The 19,523-nt window shown below is 34.1% G+C and overlaps 1 protein-coding gene and 1 non-coding gene across 11 annotated transcripts in view; both read left to right on the top strand.

Annotated features, from left to right (window-relative positions):
* The window catches only part of Rcor3 (REST corepressor 3), a 55,832-nt gene extending 37,276 nt beyond the window's left edge, over positions 1-18,556 (top strand). For 4 of the 10 annotated variants that reach the window (XM_020172851.2, XM_020172852.2, XM_020172857.2 and 1 more), the window contains 3 exons: positions 6,797-6,854; positions 14,825-15,066; positions 15,523-18,556. In XM_020172851.2, the coding sequence (XP_020028440.1) occupies positions 6,797-6,854; positions 14,825-15,066; positions 15,523-15,867 (645 nt within the window). In that variant the 3' untranslated portion in view covers positions 15,868-18,556. The other 6 variants (XM_020172855.2, XM_020172856.2, XR_002212935.2 and 3 more) reach the window with 5 other exon arrangements.
* LOC141414148 (U1 spliceosomal RNA) lies at positions 2,075-2,237 on the top strand. Its single transcript, XR_012439232.1, has one exon. It is a non-coding gene; the product is annotated as a U1 spliceosomal RNA (small nuclear RNA).
* Positions 18,557-19,523: the final 967 nt, after the last annotated feature.

Below are 19,523 nucleotides of genomic sequence, written 5' to 3'. Positions count from 1 at the left end.
TTCAAGGATGTTAGGTTATGGAAAAGAATGAAAAATATATAGACCAGTATCTCATTTAAAACCTACAGGTAAACTGACATTCTAGTAACATTTATTTAAGGAAAATGTAATTTAAAAACCATTACTTGATTTTGTTATATTATTGCAACAAAAATGTTGTAAATTTTGTATTGAAATTATTTAAATTTTGTATTGTCATATATTAAAGTAAAAAATTTCAGTGCCTATAATTTCATAATTTAAAACTTGAACCGTGGATGCTAAAATCATTATGGGAATAATTGGAAGAACTTTTTGCTAAAAGTTTGAAAATTTTAATCATTAAATAAAACAAAGACATAGTTAACATTTTTCTCTTACAAGAAAATAACAAGTCCAGATAATTTTACATAAAGTCTACTAAATTTTTAAGAAAAATTTAATTCTAATCACATTTTTATAAAATAACAGTCTTACTCATTAACCTTATAGAAATATGTAAGAGTATAGTAGCATTTTATCTTGCCTGTATGCTGCCTCTTTCATCTTTACATAAATCCATACAAGTGAGTAAAGCAGATACTATTATTTTACATGAGGAAATGGGGACTCAGGAATGTTAACTGACTCACTCAAGGTCATGCAGTAGAGAACAACTGAACTCTCACAGTAGTTCAGATTTTTTAGAGCTTTGATTGGTCCTAAACTAGTACATATTATGCTGCCACTTTTGGAAGTTTTCATAGAACAGCAAAACTGTTAAGAGTGTTAAGTTTTCATTTTAATTCAGTTATTAGGTTAGAAGTTAACAAACATTTTTTTTTAAATCACCAAAATCTTAATATTCTATCATGCATATACTGAAGTTTGAATATTACTTTGGGGTGACCTATTAAACTCATATGACTTCAGAAATGCCCAGGATATATTTATATTCATCATAGTATTCCCATTGCTTTTAGGAGGAGGGCAACTTTAATAGATATATCTTGAAATGCTATATTAATTATCATAGCAAAGACCTTGAAAGTTCATCTGATCTATTCTCTTACTTTGGATAAGACTTTACCTAATCAAAAAATACTAATAACTTTTGGGATAATTGCAATAGGTCTTTAAATGAAGTACCTCACAGTTATTAAGGTGCTTTACTTATTAATTTGTTTTTATTTGTTGTTTTCATTTAGGGAAAAATTTGGTGAAGAAAGTCCATTCACTTCCACAAGTATTTATTGATCACCTATTTCATGTAAGGCACAATGTTAGGCACTGTGGAAAGGGGAAAACACATAAAGATGAGGATGAGATAAGGTGATTTTTTTCCACCTTCCTTAAAAAAAATTAAAGTTTAGATGTTATAAGACAAGCTAATAAAAATGATATGATAGATTTATAAGCAAAGGCTACAGGAAAATAGTTCGGCATTCATTCTGGCTAAGATAATCAGGGAAGACTTCCTACAGGGAGAGTGTTTCAGCTCAGGTTTGAAGGATACCTGGGATTTTTATACATACAGAAAGGGCAGAGGAGGGCATACCAGTTGTAGAAAATAATATAGCAATGATGTAGTGTTGAACAGTACATTCAAAATGTAAATCCAGTGAGGAAAATTAAAAACAGTAACCAATCAGCAACTATTCGCTAAGCACTTACTATATACTAATTTTTCTGCTAATTGCTATTGAGAATTCAACGAAAATGTAAAACAATCTTTTCTCAAGAATCATATTGTCTACTTAAAAAGGCAAACTTAAATGCAGAGGGGGAATGAACACAAGAGTATGAAAGAGTTGTCAACAAGGTTGAATAGGGGCTTCTTTGTTATAGAGATAGTAAGCAAGAGCCATTGTGTAAAAGTCCTTATAAAAGCTAAAAAAGAAATATGCCCTTTAAATTAAGTCAAATGGGAGAACCCTGTAGATTCTTAAATATGTGATGAAATTTTTTTTATTGTAGGAAAACTATCCTGGCAGAGTTACACAGTATATATTAGAACAGGCTGTCTTCACAGCTCCTAAAATAATAAGCATGTGAATGATAAATGGTAATGGGGTATGAGTAGGGTTTACTATTAGTGGTAAGATTGGAGGCATGTATACTTACCTGGCAGGGGAGATACCATGATCAAGAAGGTGGTTTTCCCAGGGTGAGGCTTATCCATTGCACTCGGATGTGCTGACCCCTGCTATTTCCCCAAATGTGGGAAAATCGACTGCATAATTTGTGGTAGTGGGGGACTGCGTTCGCGCTGTCCCCTGAAAACAAAGATTGGAGGCATGTGATAAATCCAAAGAACATTTCAAAATAGGAAATTAATGTGTCTCCTTGAAAGCATGTGTTAGGTGTAGAGGAGGGTGCATTTTGTTAGGCTTTCATTTGCTTTGAATGGAAGTTGATAGATGGAGGTGAGGAAATTAATGAATCCCAAAGGAAGAATAATTATAATTGAAAAGGGGGTGGTGTTTGAAATAAAAAATTTACCATCCATGGATGTTTTCTTAGAAAAGTGGGTAACATCCGTTTATTATGGATGTTGGGTAGAATTTTCAGCATTGGGTATAAGGTTTAACTTGTTAACCTTTTCCAGCTCTTCTGATTCATAAATAGTATAAGTCTGCCACTGAGAAATACATGAAGGCAAATTGATTTAGCAGGGAAAGGACTACAAAAATGCTAAATTCATTAAGGATGTCATAGATTGTTCTAAGTGGCTCTTTGGGACTTTCCATATTACTATATTTTTATTTGATTTTTTTAAAAAAATAATAGCATTTCAGAACAGGGCTTACTATAAAAAAAAATACTCTATGGTACTTTCTCATTAACTACAACTACCACAGAGGTTTAGATTCCTAGAAACATTCTGGTTGTCCTTTCTTTAAGTTAATTTCTATCTAAGTTTCTTGGGGTTTAAAGAAAATATAAAATTAATAACTTACAGAAATCCTATATATTTAAATTTTTACCCTATTTCTCCTTCAGTCTTTCCCCTTTCACTGCTTCCATCTTGTCACACAGACTATTTAATCCTAAAATTCCAGCTCCTCCCTTCTGCATTTTTTCCACCAAAGCTGCTGCTTAAAGGTTAACCTTATCACTAAAGACCAATTCCACAACTTTTAACTCCTGATCCCCCATGCCTATTTCTTTTTTGTTTTGGATGATTGTCCCTCTTTTTCTTTCTTTAACATTTGAGAGATTCTGTTCTCTAACTACTCTGTTCCCTTCTCAGCTGTAATTTTTTCCTTTTCATACATAAATACAGGTGAATTTTTATCCTCAGAATTGATTTTTTTTCTCTTCTCTCTTGCAGACATAAAATCTCAACACTGTGTTAAAGTTTTATATCACATGTACATTTAAATGACATAAATTCAGTGAATAGATGTTCACTGAAAAAATGGAAAGAGAAAATGGAAATGTGGCATGTTTCATGATAACAAGTACAATAATGATGGCAATTCTGCCTAAGCTGCATTTTTTGGGTATGTGCCCCAGAGTGAGCAGTCAAAACTGGAAATCCAGTTCCTTTCATCAGTTTTAGCTTCCACATGTCTCCTATGTATCTCTTTTAACTGAAGAGAGATTTTATTTAAATATATAAAATGTACTTTTTAAAGAAAATGCTATCCTGAATTCAAGTCAGCAGCTTTGTCTGGGGTTCAACTAAAAGGCCCATCCCAGTGCTGAAGGGATACCTGGCTAAGGGTGTTCATGGCTACCTTTGTAATGACAAGAGTAATTTTGAAGGAAAAATAACCCCACAACTTCTTTAAAGTTTGAGCCTAGTATAGGAACCTCATATAAGATATAAGGCTATTCCTTTCCCTTATAAAAATTTCCCAGCCCCTTCAAAATACGTGTTTAAATGAATGAATCTATTTTAGCCTCAAGTGGAACCTAAACTCTACCTGAATGCCCCATCCACCTCATTCTTAGTGTATACCAAATTAAATTTATCTTAGCTTCCCCTTTCCACATCTCCCAAATCAACCTTTCTTCACTTCTAGGTTCTTAACAATATCTCCCTTCTCCCAGCATTCCAGGCTTAAAGTCTTATTCTGGTTAAAATCTAACCCCTCTGACACATATACGCTCTTACCTTCAAAAAACACAACTATTGCTTATTGATTTTAATGTGATTTTCACTGCCCTTCCTATGGTAAGTGGTCTTTATCATATTTTAGTTTTACTATGACCAACTTTCCAGGCTTATTTGTCACTTCTTCCTAATACAGATCCTGTTATTCCCTACACATAGAAAGCCTTCTTTTCTTTCCCTTTCAGAAACTTCTGTTAATCCCCTCTCAATCTCCAACCCTTCCAAATTTCCTTTTTCATGTTCTTTTCCCTCACACCAGTTATTGTACCTTTTTCTCCTGTCTTTGAATTCCCCAGTATAGTACGTACTTTTTTATTTTAGTTGAAGTTATTTGTTCATCCAGTCTCTTGATTTTATTGTTGGCATTAGGAAGTTTAGATGAAAATAATTCTTCATAGTGTACATTATTTCTCTTTGATATTTTTGTTCCCTTTTCATGATACCTTTCCCTCAAGTTCCTGTCTTACAGACTGAACAAATATATCATCTTTTATTTACTCAGGCACTGTGCTAGATTCTGTTTTACATAAGTACTAAATATATACTCATATTTAGTTATATTTAATCCTCAAAGAAACTTGTAACACAGTTATTGCAACTTACACAGGAGATTGTGGGTATCTAAATTCTCACTAGTCTTAAGAAACACAGGGAGAAGCAGAAGCAGTCAAATAAAACAATATTCAACTCTCCCATTAGCTGTTACTACACATCCAACACACCAACATCCTTATCTGTCACTGTCTTGTTAATACAATACAAGTGCAGTACAACCAAAATGAAATTGTAAACTTTGCAAAGATGAAAAACTTCATGGAGTCTGTTAAAGTATAACAGAAAGATTTCAATCACTATAAAATTGTTGGCAGATGGTTTTCCAACAATTGATGAAAAAAGATCGGCATGTACTTCAAAACGAGCAATCTGAGAAATGAAGAATTAAGAAAAAGGTGTGGAGGAAATTATTGAAGCCTTTAAAACCAAAATGACCCATTTTACGATCATGTTTTAAAGTCCATAGCCACAGGGTAATGTACCATTGTATAGTCAGAAAATAAAATTAAAAGCATATTAGCTGTCCCTGGTTCATTCCCAGGTTTTGGCACAAAAAAATATATATATATATTAGCTAAATCATTAACTACTTTAGAAAATGAACCAAGTTGTGTTTTATTTTCATAAAGCAGATAGTTACAGTCAAATCTTTTATTTTTTACTGAAATATTTGAGCCTATTTTAAATAGGTTCCAGTACCAGTTTTCAGTGGTTGCCAAAGACTAATTTTATCTTTTACTGCCAAGGTTTCATCAGAGTACCTGCATATTAACTCCATAATATTAGCTCATACTTGATTCACATTACTCTTCTTTTTGTGGAACATGCTTGTCACCTTCTTCTTTTCATTGTTTCTTTCACTTTTGTTTAAGTAAAAATGATAGAGTTTATTAGGAAAGGAATTTAGTATAACAGAATGTAAGTAGGAAGAAATGGAAAGGAAAGGGAGAAATACTTCTTCCTCCCCATGCAGAAATGGATATAAAGACTCCTTTTCATTCTTTTAGCTTTGGTTCATCCTTGCATTACTGCTTCTATGGATTTGTGTCAGAATTTTTCCTGTTCCCCCTCTTTCTCTTTTCCTTTTTGCTATTGTTCTTTTGCCTCATTGCCAGTATCCTGACTTTGAGTTTATCCACTGTTCACTGCCTGGGCTGCCTTGCTATCCCTTTTTAATCTCCTATGGAATTTAGTGATTTCTGTTTTAGCGCCCTCCCGTGCCAGGACTTTTTAAAACCTGTTTTCCTTTATCCTCTTAAGAAAATTTGTTTTTTAATTTTAATTTTTTTTCATTCTTCTTTCCAAATATTGACTCATAAAATAGACTTGAACCTCTGTGCACTATTAAAAACTGTTAAGATTACATGAGGTAAGACCTAAACACCCCTTCTCAAAGGAAGCCTTCTTTCTGTCTTGCTCTTTATGTCCCAGTATTGCACTATTCCTCTGTAAACCTCTTCAAGTTGTTGTACTTAACTTCTTCTCTCCATCTGCTGCCAAAGGGCTTTGATTAACTAGTCAGTGGATAAACACTAAAATCTGTTTAGGTGTTTGATATTGTAATATTGCCATAATAAAAATCCTAAGGTTAGTATTTTTAACAGTAATTTTGGGAGGAATATTGGGAAGTCTTAAGATAAAAAAATATATATTCTTATCAGTGGATAATTTTCTGCCTCAGAAATTTTAAAGAAACATTTTGAGTTTGGCCTATTCTAAATTCTATACTAATTTGTATCATGGTTTTAGGGTAAGAAAGGATTGGTTTAAATGTGAAGGGAAGAAATTTTAGTATCACAGATTCTCTAAAGCAAATAAAGTCTCTAAAATGTTAAAAATTAGGCTAACATCATTATCTGCAGTATATAATAGGAACAGTGTCATCCCTAGTCATTGACTAATAGGTTTTCTCAGGTTTTAATATCTCTAAGTATGAATGTTGTTCATTCTCCTAAATTAATACATTTCCCTTTCATTATCTTCGTATGTGAGTAAAAGGTAACTCTATATTTTTTAATCCTTCTAAAAACGGAATCTTTGTAAATCAGAGTTTTAGTAGTCTCATGTCTGTGATTTGGTGAAAAGTTAAAAAAAAATAAGCACTTTGGAAAAATGTCTGTCTTCATATCCTCATTAGGAAACTTCTCTTTAATTTTGTAGTCAAATCAGAAAATTAATGCCCGTTGGACCACAGAGGAGCAGCTTCTAGCAGTGCAAGGTATATTAAAGATAAGCAGTTATTCTTATTAATAATTATTTAACTTGTCAAGAAAGATGACTACCTTAGTTCTTCCATTCTTTTAGAAATGGATCAAGAAAGGGCTCTGTGTACACCACAAAGTATTGGTCACCAGGAATTCTTTGTTATATTTTTGGATGTGACATACTGAGTCTGTGTGCAATTAGGGTCCTGAATAGCACAAAATGCATTCTCAGCATTTAATTGATGATGATGACAGCGTGACTAAGTCTTGTGGGCTCTCTGTCTCTGCTTAAGTATTCTTACACTTGAGGTCGTTCTTATTATATCACTCATTGGTGACTTACAATTAAGAACATATATGTTTTTGGTTTCTCTGATTACTCTGTATGTAGTATGTATTTGATAAGTGTCAGGTGATGAAAATAATTGACTATACGTTTAACTTTCAATGTATCATACTTTAAGAGATATGCCACTGAATGCTTAAAAACCAAGCATTTAAATACATAACTATATTTAAAAAGAGGCATGTCAGAAATATACATACAGAATTTTTTTTTTGGTTTTTTATTCTTTTTTACATGGAGCATTTTAATGCTCTATTTATAATAACACTTTGTTGAGATATATATATATAGCAAACAGCTTTTTGTATTGTGAATACCCATGAGCAAATTGGAAACGTAAACTTGGATTTTATCATGTTTGAATTATTTAAGGGCAAATTGTATATTTTTATTCAGGATTGTGGATGTTCCTTTTTAAGATAAACTATCTATAGAACTAATTGTGATATAAAGTGTTTCATCTGGGTTGAGCCGTCTTTGTGTTGAGGACTAATAGCTTTTTTTAACTAGGTTAACTACTGTAAGAAAGTAGGGCTTCAGTGAAACACTTAAGCACACCTTTTTAAAATATTTGCAAATATTGGTCAAGTATCATGGCACATGCCTTTACTCCCAACTGCTAGGGAAGGTAAAGATTGGGAGGGTTGCAGTTCAAGGCCAGGCCAGGCCAAAAAAAAAAAAAAAGTTATTGAGACCCCCACCTCAACTAATAAGCCAGGTATGGTAGTGCCTGCCTTTAGACTGAGCTACACAGGAGGCATAGGTAAGGATATTTCAATCCAAAGCCAGCCTAGCAAAAACATGAAACTTTGTCCAACAAGATAAGTAACGAAAAAGGCTGGAGATGTGACTCGAGTGGTAGAGTGCCTGCCAAGCAAGCATGAGGCCTGAGCCAGTACAACTTGAATGAATGAATCCACATTTTCATCAAAGAATACATTTAATACAACATGACATGCAAATGTCATGCAGATTTGAGAATAATGTAATTAAAGATTGACTGGTAGGTGACTCTACGTTTGGATTAGAGTAGGAATTAACCAACCAGCATGATTTGAAAATGTCACAGAATGTTGTAAATAGAATGTTGTCAGCCTTCCCTTTGTTCATCCAGCCTGACACAGTCATTTCATAAGAGAACCCATTGAAGCACTGCAGGTGAGGTGCCAGACATGCATGAGCACATTCATAATTGTTGAACTGAGTTGTGGAATAAGTCAGAGCGAGGCTTAGTGTGTGATGTTCACTAACAGCTGTTCAAACTTTACCCTCTGATCATTAATTTTTAAAAAATAAGGGTTTTCACTGGCTATTTCGTATTCATTTAGAACTATGGCTTACAGCTCTAGCATGGTTATTTTGAATAGTTGCTCCTTTTATTCAGGTAAAACTTGTTTCTCCCTGTCATAGTATATTGACTGATAAGAATTAAACCCTAGTCTCCAGTGTCTGGTTGCTTAAAAGTTAGTATGTTAATTCTGTACTGTAATATAAGAAATTGTCCAGTGAAAGGATTTTCTGAATATAATCTAGGAAAATCTGGGCTAATATTTCTCTGTACAGCACTTAGGATTAGGTACCATTCTTCAGCCCTCCGTTAAGGGTGGAGTCAATTGAATACTATGGCTGGTTGGATATTATACAAATCTGCGTTCAGGGGTAGGGATATATGTATGTACATAGCTTGTAAGTACTAAAATAAAGGAGTAAAGTATTAATACTTATAATGAAACGTGTCCTCTGTACTGAGGCATATTTGGGATTATATTATGAACATTTTAAAAGTAACCCCTTCAAATAAATTGCTCTAATGCAGTAATCTGTATGGTAGTATGCATGCTCTCAGGATTTCAGAGGTACTTTTTAAAAATATTGTGTTAATGTCTTATTGTTGACTCTGGAATTGTTGTTTTCATTTTGGGTATTTTGGTTTTGTTTTTGTTGTTACTGTATAAAGTACAACAGTATGGAGCTATTTGTGTCCTAAATAGTTGTTTTAGAGAGGATTAAAAAGTGCCATTTTGTCCTATGTACCCATACATTATATATATATATATATATGGCTGAGAAGTATGTGTTATAAACAGTTTAATTATATAGTAATCTCACCTCTACCTGAGTCTTAGTAGCTAAGGTACATAATTGCAGTACCTATTATAACATGTATACTTTGTTACTAAGATGCTACTCACCAGGCATTTTCTTTTTCTTCAACTGTTACGATAAACCTTTATGTGGTATTGCTCTAATGGCCACTTCAGTTTTACAAAATAATAAATTATGTTTTGATATTAACGTGTTTTAATATGTATAGTGTTTTATATTCAAGACATTATATAGTTTGACACTTATTTATAAAATGCTTCATTTTAGCTTACTCATAGTAAACTATTATAGTGACCTAGAGAAAGAAATGACTAATGCTACTATTCAGACTTAAAACTTTTTTGTTGTAACTCTTTTAAATCAAACATTTAGATTATTTTCTTCATAGGGTTTAAGTATGTGTTTGTCACCTTACTTTCCTATCCTATCTACTCATATTGTTATTAACTAAATGCTGACTTTTCCTCTCTCCCTTAATTAAAAGGGTGATGACCAGTCATGCGTAGGTCAAATAGGAATATATGTTTATACTTTTGTAGATTGTCACTTTATTATGTTAGTTCTAGTTCTATCTATGTTACAATTTCAGTAACAGTCTTCAGAAAACAACAGTATATCTAACTGATAATACAAAACGCTCTTTAAAAGTGTGTAGGGGCAGAAGCATAGTACAGAATTTTTACCATTTTTATTTTAGGCCAGCTCTTAAATGTATTAATTTCCTAATCATCAATGCTGAAAAATACTGTTCTCCAATTAAAATCTTTATGCTGTTTTAGAGTAAACAAATTTTTCCAATTTTATCATGATACCAACTTCAGTTTTTAGTTCTTTCTCATATTACCTGCCATCTTAGGTAGAACAGAAAATGACAAAGAACTGTGTTCAAGTGGTTAATACTTACAGTAAAAGTTACCTTCTCTTCTTGTCATTCATACATTTCATCCTTTTTAAGAGAAATGAAGCTGGGCACCAGTGGCTCATGCCTATCATCCTAGCTATTTGAGAGACTGAGCTCAGGAAGATTGCAGTTCAGGCCAGCCCTGGCAAAAAGTGTGCAAGACTCCATCTCAGCCAATAGCTGGACTTGGTGTTGCCTGTCATCCCAACTATGTGGGAGGATGAGATCAAGAGGTCATGGTTAGCCGGTACCTGTGGCTCACACCTGTAATCCTAATTACTTGGGAGGCAGAGATCAGTAGGATCACAGTTCGAAGCCAGCCTGGGCAGTAGTTTGTGAGACCCAATCTTGAAAAACCCAACACAAAACAGAGCTGGCGGAGTTAGTGAAGTCGTAGAGTGTCTGCCCAGCAAGTGTGAAACCCTGAGTTCAAACTCCTCCAGTACAGCCAAATTAAAAAAAAAAAAAAAAAAAAGAGGATCATGGTTCCAGGAAAGCAAGACCCTGTCTCCAAAATAACCAGAGCAAAAAGGGCTGGATGCATGGCTCAAATGGTAGAGTGCCTGCCTGCCTAGCAAGCCCAAAGCCCTCAGTTCAACCCCAGTATCTCCGGAGAGGAGAGAGAGAGAAATTGAAGTTACAGATCTAGAAACTTCCTTCTTTCTAGTTTTTGTCTCATACTTTAAAAAAAAAAAAAAAAAAAAGAACCAGAAAGTTCATAAAGTAAGAGAAAAAGTCAATTTGACAGACTTGCAAGAGTAGTAAACCTAGTATATGAATGTCGAAAGGAAGTGAAAGTAGAAAATTTGTATCTTTGCACCTAGGCTCCTGTTATTCCAAGAACAGATTTTGGTAAATTTATATTTCTCAATTATGTTAAGTGTGTGCTCGCTTTAAGAAATTTCGCTATAAGAAGCATGAAGCCAATCCCCTGAACTTTTAATTCCTTGTATCTTCCCACTGCTAATGCTTTGCCTTTTTGTATGTGTGTGTGCTTGTATAGTCCAAAATCATATTTTAAGGTAACATTTTAAACATACCAGAAACAGCTATCTAATTTAACAAGCAAATTCATATTCCCTGACCATAATGGGGAAACACCATATACATGCTGCTGGAATCATTTCTTAGCCCTTTAGCTAAGATCAAGTGTAAATGCTTCTAAAGCTACCGACTTATTAGCCAAAAAGTCCCCCGAAAATGAATGTACAACCTCTACTAATTCAGAATTTGGGATAATTCAGACAGTGCCTTGCTAAAGTCTTTACTGCTGATAAATTTCTTTAGCAAAGTATAAAATCAGCTTGTGAATAGATGGATTTATGTTGGGTAATATGGTAAGTGGTTAGAAAAATTTGGATTTTCATAAAATATAATGATAGCAATATCCTAATGAGTTATATTTTATGTTAATTCCCAAAAACTTTTAATATATCAAATTTTAATAAGTATTAATATTGCCAGCATAGGAAGCCAAGTTATTTCATTTTAACTTACAAATGAAGCCTAGAAATTTAATTAAAAATAATTTTACTCTGTCCCTGGAAAGTTTACAATTTTGCTCCTTCTAGGGTTCTCCAAATGTTTATTCCACTAGCGCTTGAAAACTGACCTCTTACCCTAGAGGTAAAAAGAATGGACTACTCTTTCCCTCAGGGTAGATTGGAAGTTAGGTAGCTGTAGTACCATAATGTGTTTAGTTGTTCCTTATTACTGCTTCCTGCTCAGTCATCCTCTGGAGGCCTAATTAGAGATTCTTCTGAAGGAGCAGTCCCAATAAGTCAGTTGCTCTTTCATTTGAGATTGCCTACTTGCTGGCCACAGCATAGAGCTTAAGAATTCCATCTTCTAGCCAGGCTCTGGTGGCTCATACCTGTAATCCTAGTTACTTAGAAGGCTGAAATCAGGAGGATTGCAGTTCAGGGCCCATCCAGACAAACAGTGCACAAGACCCATCTCCAAAATAACCAGAGCAAAATGGACTAGAGGTGTGGCTCAAGCAATAGAACACCTGCTTTGCAAGGGCAAAGCCTTAAGTTCAAACCTCAGTCCCACAAAAAAAAAAAAAAAAAGCCATCTTCTAATCAGAACATACTATTGAGTAGTGTTTTGGGAGTGCAGAGGACAGAAGTGATAAAGAAGTACCATCATGTATGCCTCTTGGGGTTCAAAAGTAAAATGAAGCCTTAATAGGAAAGAAAAATCATATTTCCTGAGCACTTTGTGCAAACTCAGCATTGTAATAATGCTGGGGCCAATTTGGACTCCATAGGATAGTACTTCCCAGCCCTTTTCATATCTTGGTACACAGAGGAACAAGCAGAACACACAGGGGCAAGCAGATAAGGTTGCCCTGGCCCAGAGAAGACTGCCAGTAGGATACTGGTTGTGTTACAGTCTGAGCCTTAAGATTTAGACTTGCATACAAGTTAATAAACATACCTGATCAGTTGGGAAAAGTCCTTGACATCCAAAGCTTCTAGAAAAACTCAAGCTCTTATGGGGAGTAATTTTGAGTTTAGGGTCTATAATTTGGTAAATGTGACAATACTAATGACAAGGCCCACGGAGCAAGAAAAAGAGTGAAAGATCCAAAGGAATAGAGTCAGGAAAAAAGGGACAGTCGTATAACAGAATCAGACTTGGGAGCCACTGTGGAATTTATTTTGCAATTTTTGGAATATATTTTGCAAAACAGGTATTGAGGGTTATAATATCTTAAGACTTGGAATCAAAATTATTCTTAATGTTACTTCTATTAGGAATACAGAAGGTCTAAACCTCGCCATAAACCTTTCATTTCCAGAGTCATGTATTCATATTTTGCATTTCTATAATGTAAATTAAGCATCCCTTATGAAAATTAGTACCCTGATAGAGCATTATGTCTGGTTTCTAATCAACAGTTGTCCCAAATGTATCCCAAATTTAGAAGTGGCACAAAACCCAACCTTTTAATAGCTGCTATTTTCTAATGTATAGTGAAGAAGTACTTGAATATCTTAACAGAACTATTACTATTACTATGAAGTAACCTAGAATTTTTATTGCCAAATAAACCCCTCAGTATAACTTAAGCAGCAGTAGAATTCATCTTAACTGTGAAGTTCAAACTGACACTGAACCCCTAGATTCAAAGGGACTATAAATTCATTTGTGTTTATAGAACATAAATTGTATCTGTCATTATTAATTTGTCGTCATGCATATGTCTTTTCCTTTGAGAACAGAGCAAATGAGCATAGCCTACAGACCCAGAGAGCTTCATTTAAAATGGGATATAGTTACAGGATAATACTGTCAGATCTTCAATACAAAATACTCTTCCAGTAAAGGAACTCCCGCACCCTATTGGTCAGTCCCTGCTAGTTGAATGTAGCCAGAGATGCTTGTTCCAAATTCTCAATTTAAAATAAGGGCAAAATTTAAAAGCATAACCATGTGACATTGAGATGGTACTTTCAGGTAATTGGGCATTTCACATTAATTGGTATTGATAAACACAAAGCATTTCTGCTGCAGTCTTATATTAGTCTCTCATCTGTGCTTACATAAATGTTAAGTTTACTTAAGCCCCTGAGTTTTCTCTTCCTTCTCATCTCTTTTAATGAATTATAATTTCCTAGTATTTTAAAAAGATGTTATCAAAGTATAAAAAGATTTTGACAGCCTTTATATTTTGAGCTAAGTGCATCTGTTTCTAGAAATGCATCCTTAAACTTCTTTCAGAATTCCTTTAACAGCAAATTATTATCAATTTTAAGTCTATAGCACAATTGGTTATTTCAGTTTCATAAATTAGTTACTATCCTTCATTATCATGAAGCTAAAGTAATGAAAAATTAAGTTCACAGAAATATATACTCCTTCTTAAATTTAAATTTAAGACTGTGCGGACATGCACAGTGTTCTTCAAGTAGCACTACCTTAACCTCCTTTAGGCTACAAAGCATAGCTAGAAATCCTTCTTATACTCAAGCTTTAGAACTATTAGAGGAATTAAAATCCAGCTGACTCTTAAAAATATTTTCCCTTTTTAAAATCCATCAGATGGTGATAATTCTGCTTTTACATTTTAATTATTTCTATTTGTTGGTACCCTGGTGGGATAGGCAAGTAATCATGTTAAGTTACTATTAAGCCCAAAGTTGTAATGCTTTTCTTAATGGGGGAACCATAAAGCTACTCAATCAATCCATTGAGGGGATAAAAGAGATGGCTCATTCCCATCCAGTTTTGTTTACAAACGGTGTTGCTCAAATTTAGGTGACTGGCTACTAGGGAAATAAATGAATATGGATTGAGGATGGAGCAAAGAATTCAATGCTTTACAATAAATGGACTATATTTGAGAGTTCAAGAGAGGATTGGAGAAAATAACTGAGTATGTAAAAAAATGGTAAGTTTCTGATCGTTCAGTTGAAGGCAAGTGGCTGGCTCGATGAAATGATGTAATTGATAGTTTTCATCTGTGACCCTGATATCTTAGCCTCTATCTCAGAATTGAGAAATGAGCAGAATTTATCAGAAGGGATTTTCATTGCTGGTATCTTTTGTGTGTGCATGATGTATAGTACACACAGTTCTCCTCATTGATCCTTCACAGGTGTATTATTTACTTTGCCTTCCAGGTGTCCGCAAATATGGTAAAGATTTTCAAGCTATTGCAGATGTAATTGGCAACAAGACTGTTGGCCAAGTGAAGAACTTCTTTGTAAACTACAGGCGTCGGTTTAACTTAGAGGAGGTATTGCAGGAGTGGGAAGCAGAACAAGGAACCCAGGCTTCTAATGGTGATGCTTCTACTTTAGGGGAGGAGACAAAAAGTGCTTCTAATGTGCCATCAGGGAAGAGCACTGATGAAGAAGAGGAGGTGTGTTTGTGTCTGGAATTTGAGCTAATATGAGTTGAGGAGTCACCATTTTGTGTGGTGTTCTGTAAGGTTAATTTGTCAGAGGACTAGTTAAATGAGCATGAAAGGTTGACAATACACTTACTCAGCGGTGCATCTCTCGTGACTCTTAAGTCATAATGACGTGCTAATTTCTGATCCTAGCAGAATGGAAAGTGTATTGTTTTCCTGCAGTCTATTTTTAAGCTGTTTACTAATAAAGATGCCTGTTCGGTAGCCTCATTTCTTTTTTTTGTTTTGTTTTTTTGTTTTTGTTTTGTTTAAAATAAAAGAAGCTTGTGCTTCCAATAAACACTGGTGTTATGTTTTTGTTTTGTTTTGATTTGTTTTGTTTTTCCTGTGACAGCCCAAACTATGTTGTATTAAATTCGTTAGGACTTACATCTCATGCGTGTATTTTTGTTTCCTCACCTCTAGGCACAGACCCCACAGGCTCCTCGGACTCTGGGTCCATCACCTCCTGCCCCATCATCCACTCCAACACCAACAGCCCCCATTGCCACTTTGAACCAGCCTCCACCACTTCTTCGTCCAACACTGCCTGCTGCCCCTGCTCTTCACCGGCAGCCTCCTCCACTCCAGCAGCAGGCTCGGTTCATCCAGCCCCGGCCAACTCTAAATCAGCCTCCACCACCTCTTATTCGCCCTGCTAATTCTATGCCACCCCGTCTAAACCCAAGACCAGTGTTGTCCACAGTTGGTGGTCAACAGCCACCATCACTTATTGGAATTCAGACAGATTCACAGTCCTCACTGCACTAAAAATTAAATTGGACAGCTCTGCAGTAACTTTTCACCCCACCATTACACCAGTGCTCATCTGACTGATGCAAAAAAGGAGATAATAATCCTTCCTAGATACTGAGGCTGCAAACTAGTTCTGTGGCAGTGGACTAGCATAAATGGATGTCTAATTTTTTAGTTCACTAAACTAAAATGTTACACCACAAAAAGCCTCCACTTAGCCTCATTTCTAGATATGTGTACACCAACGAGATTTCATAAAAGGAAAAAAAGATTTGAGTATTCTATATACCAAGGGTTTCTTGTTTTGTTTCTACTATATTTATTTTATTGAGGTTCTTTTTATTCCTGCCTCTTCATAGTCAAGTTTCTTGGTATAGGAATATTGACCTAGATATTGTAAAAACTCCTTACGTTTCTTAAGGATGTTTGGCTTCTTTCTTTTTTTCTTTTATTTAATTTTTTAAGAACATTTCCTATGTTAGGAGTGCAAGAATAGCCTGCATTTCAGATTTTGATAAATGTTCATTTTATTCATATTTAAAGAATTATAGCTCTATATCCCTTTTATCAAAATATGTTGCTTTTTGTCTAAAGGAATTTAACACATTCCTTTAAAAGAAAGCAATTTAATCAATTGCAAAGCAATTATATGAAACCACAAAGAATGTATTGAACCTACTAACCCTTTAACATGCAGTATAGGGTCCTAGTGCAAAGTCCTTCTTTAAAGGTCTTTGACCTTACCATCTATCATTAATAAGAGGATTGGAATAATAATTTTACATAGAGATAAGGACTTAATTTGTTGAAATATAATGTCTTTAAGATCCTTGAAAATGTAGTTGATTTTAAAAAAGAAATTTATGTTTCTAAATGCTATTTGCTTTTAACTAATAGTTGCCTACATTTGGGGATTTTAGAAGAAAATTATATTTTGTCAGTTCTGTAGAGATGGTGGATATAGAAGCATTTATTTACAATACCCTTTTTGTGTTTAGTTTCTAAACTTAAAACTGCCCTCGTACTTATTAACATAGTCTGCACTTAATATGAAGGGTGTTTTCTTGATAAATCTCTGTTGTACTACTTGGGTACATTTGTGTATTCCTTGCAACCAACCTGTGCTCCTGGGTTTGGTTTAGGGTTAAATCAACATTATTTCATAAAATGAATTTAAGAATTTGTTCTGTGTTATCTAAAGATGTATCAGTATATTGCCATAATTGTGCTGTTAACTAAAAATACTGAGACCCCTTTTTATAAAGAAAGACTAAAGAAGTCTTAGTTCAATACATAATCATTAAGCAGGCACCTACAAAGAATAGTTTACAAGTGATAGTATTTACACACTGTGTTACTGATATTTTTTGATACAATGATTTCATATTGGAATCATGATTTGTGCAAAGGAACAGATTGCTTAGATTGCTATACTAGTGGGACATAAGGCTAAATGTTTGCACGTTCACATTCTCAACACATTTCACCAAGCAGTCAACATCAGTGGCCCTAATTTATGTTTTGAGAGGTCATTTATCCCCCAAATATTAGAAGAATAGTCCCTTTTATTGGCTCTACAGCCTTAAAGAGCTATAAATTTAAATTCATTAATTTTTTTTATTGTTTTATTCATATGTGCATACAAGGATTGGGTCATTTCTCCCCCCAAATTCATTGATTTTAATTTTTGAGTTTAGACCACTTCATTTAGGACCCTATGTTCTGGCAAAATCAAAACGTTTTACAGGATAGGTCCTTTTCTTCCTCATTGGATCATCTTAAATAGTTCCTGCCTCGGGATTATAGCCAGATAGCATTTAACTGATTTAAAATAATATTAAAGAATTTACAATTATTTTTACTTTAAAAAGCCATGGGGGACATTTATATCTTAAAATATCTAAAGCATTTTTAAAGCACTTCGATTGTCTTGCATATGTGCATACTATACCTTGACAGCTTTTATTGTCTTGTCTTTTGTCAGTAGACCTTCAGTACACAGTATGTGGGGTGTGTGAGTCAAGCTGGTCAGCACCAGCATCTGTCCAGCTGTTCAGTATATTGTGATTCATTTAAAATCTGTTCTATCCAAGACATGGGCCAAGGTGCTGTATCTGAGGGATGTGCTGTAATTTTATTTACATACACTAGAGCACACAGTAGAAAAATCTTAGCTTCATTAGTAATATGACACATGTATATAGTGAGATGTCCTTATTGTGTGCTTTGCATATTTTGTAAATATTCTGCACGTCATTTTCCTTTTTTGTTTAAGCAGTGTTTGGCCTGGAAGAATAATATGCTTGCTGCTTAATCAAAGGATTAAAGATTTAAAGATGTCTATGTCTTCTATTTTTATATAGTTTTATGTTGTATGAGGAATTTAGGACCTCTTCACTGTGAAATTCTAAATACTGATTTTTATAAAAAAAAAAAACCTAGAAATCTTTTAATGACCATTTTCATTAATTCAAGGTTATCTTTTTTGAAAAATCGACACCAAAGTGTTTTTATTACTTAACCAAAAATAAATCACACTGTTGATGCATCTGGTAAAATCAATGAAAAAATATTTTTCTATATGATTTAATTCCAGTGTAATACGGTTGAAGGCAAAGGTTAAATTATCAAAAGTTGTTCTATTATTAATAAGCTTATGATAAGTGAGACAAATAGAATATAAAATAAATGTGAAAGAATGTAATATTCTGTCTTAATATGGGCCTATATTCTTGTTAGGAATAGATATAGGGAGTAAGCCAAGAATATGAGTCATTATTTTGGGAGGTATTTTGGTTGTAGGTACCAAGTTTAGTTATTAGACATGTATTAATGTTTCCTCCTGTTATAAAAAGAATATTACCCTTAAATATTATTAACTGCTAACCAATTTACTTGGGGGTATCAGGATTTCCTCAAAAAGAATAATTTAACTTAGAAATCTGAGCAGAATTTGTCTTTCTTTGTGTACTTCTCCAAAATAAGTGATGAATAGATTTTCTGATTATAGGAGGCATAAGAAAAAGTCCAAAACGTATTATTAGGTTTTTGAGTGTCGACATTTCTTATAGGTTACATCATTTATAAGAAGATAACAGGATAATTGAGTATGGACAGAATTCGTCTCAATTTGAGAAACCTTGCCATATTAGAAAATATCTCAGAAACTGTCTCATTTTTGACAGCTGACTTATGGGAGTATATAAACCTTTCTGTTAAGAAAAAATAGATTGTATCATTTCACCCCATCTTTACCATGACTATAAATAACTGCCTTAGTGAAGGAATATTATGCAGGCGTATATCTTAGTATTGGTGTTTAGAAGTTAAACATTAAAGGGAATACAATGTGTGAATTTGTGTCTCAAAGGCTATGTGGCCTTATCTGCCCTTTTTCTGCTCTCTTAAGCCCTATTTTAAAGGAGAAATAATGAAGACTGGCAGTTATTGTTGAATTGAAACATTTGCCAATCACTACCACATATAAAATAGGTTAGTAAAGGAGTGGGTCTTACAATGTGGTAACTTCTTAAGCTTTAGAATCCCAAAGCAGGATTTAGGTGGGCTGAGTTTCTAAGAAAATGATGGGGGGAGGTGGTGAGACTGAAGAGCAATCTTAATGTAAAGGCCATAAGAGTCAATGTTCAGAATGCTTTACATAGTGTCTTGTC

Source organism: Castor canadensis, chromosome 11 (genome assembly GCF_047511655.1).
Source record: "Castor canadensis chromosome 11, mCasCan1.hap1v2, whole genome shotgun sequence".
Taxonomy (NCBI): Eukaryota; Metazoa; Chordata; class Mammalia; order Rodentia; family Castoridae; genus Castor; species Castor canadensis.
This window is presented reverse-complemented; position numbering and strand designations above follow the sequence as displayed.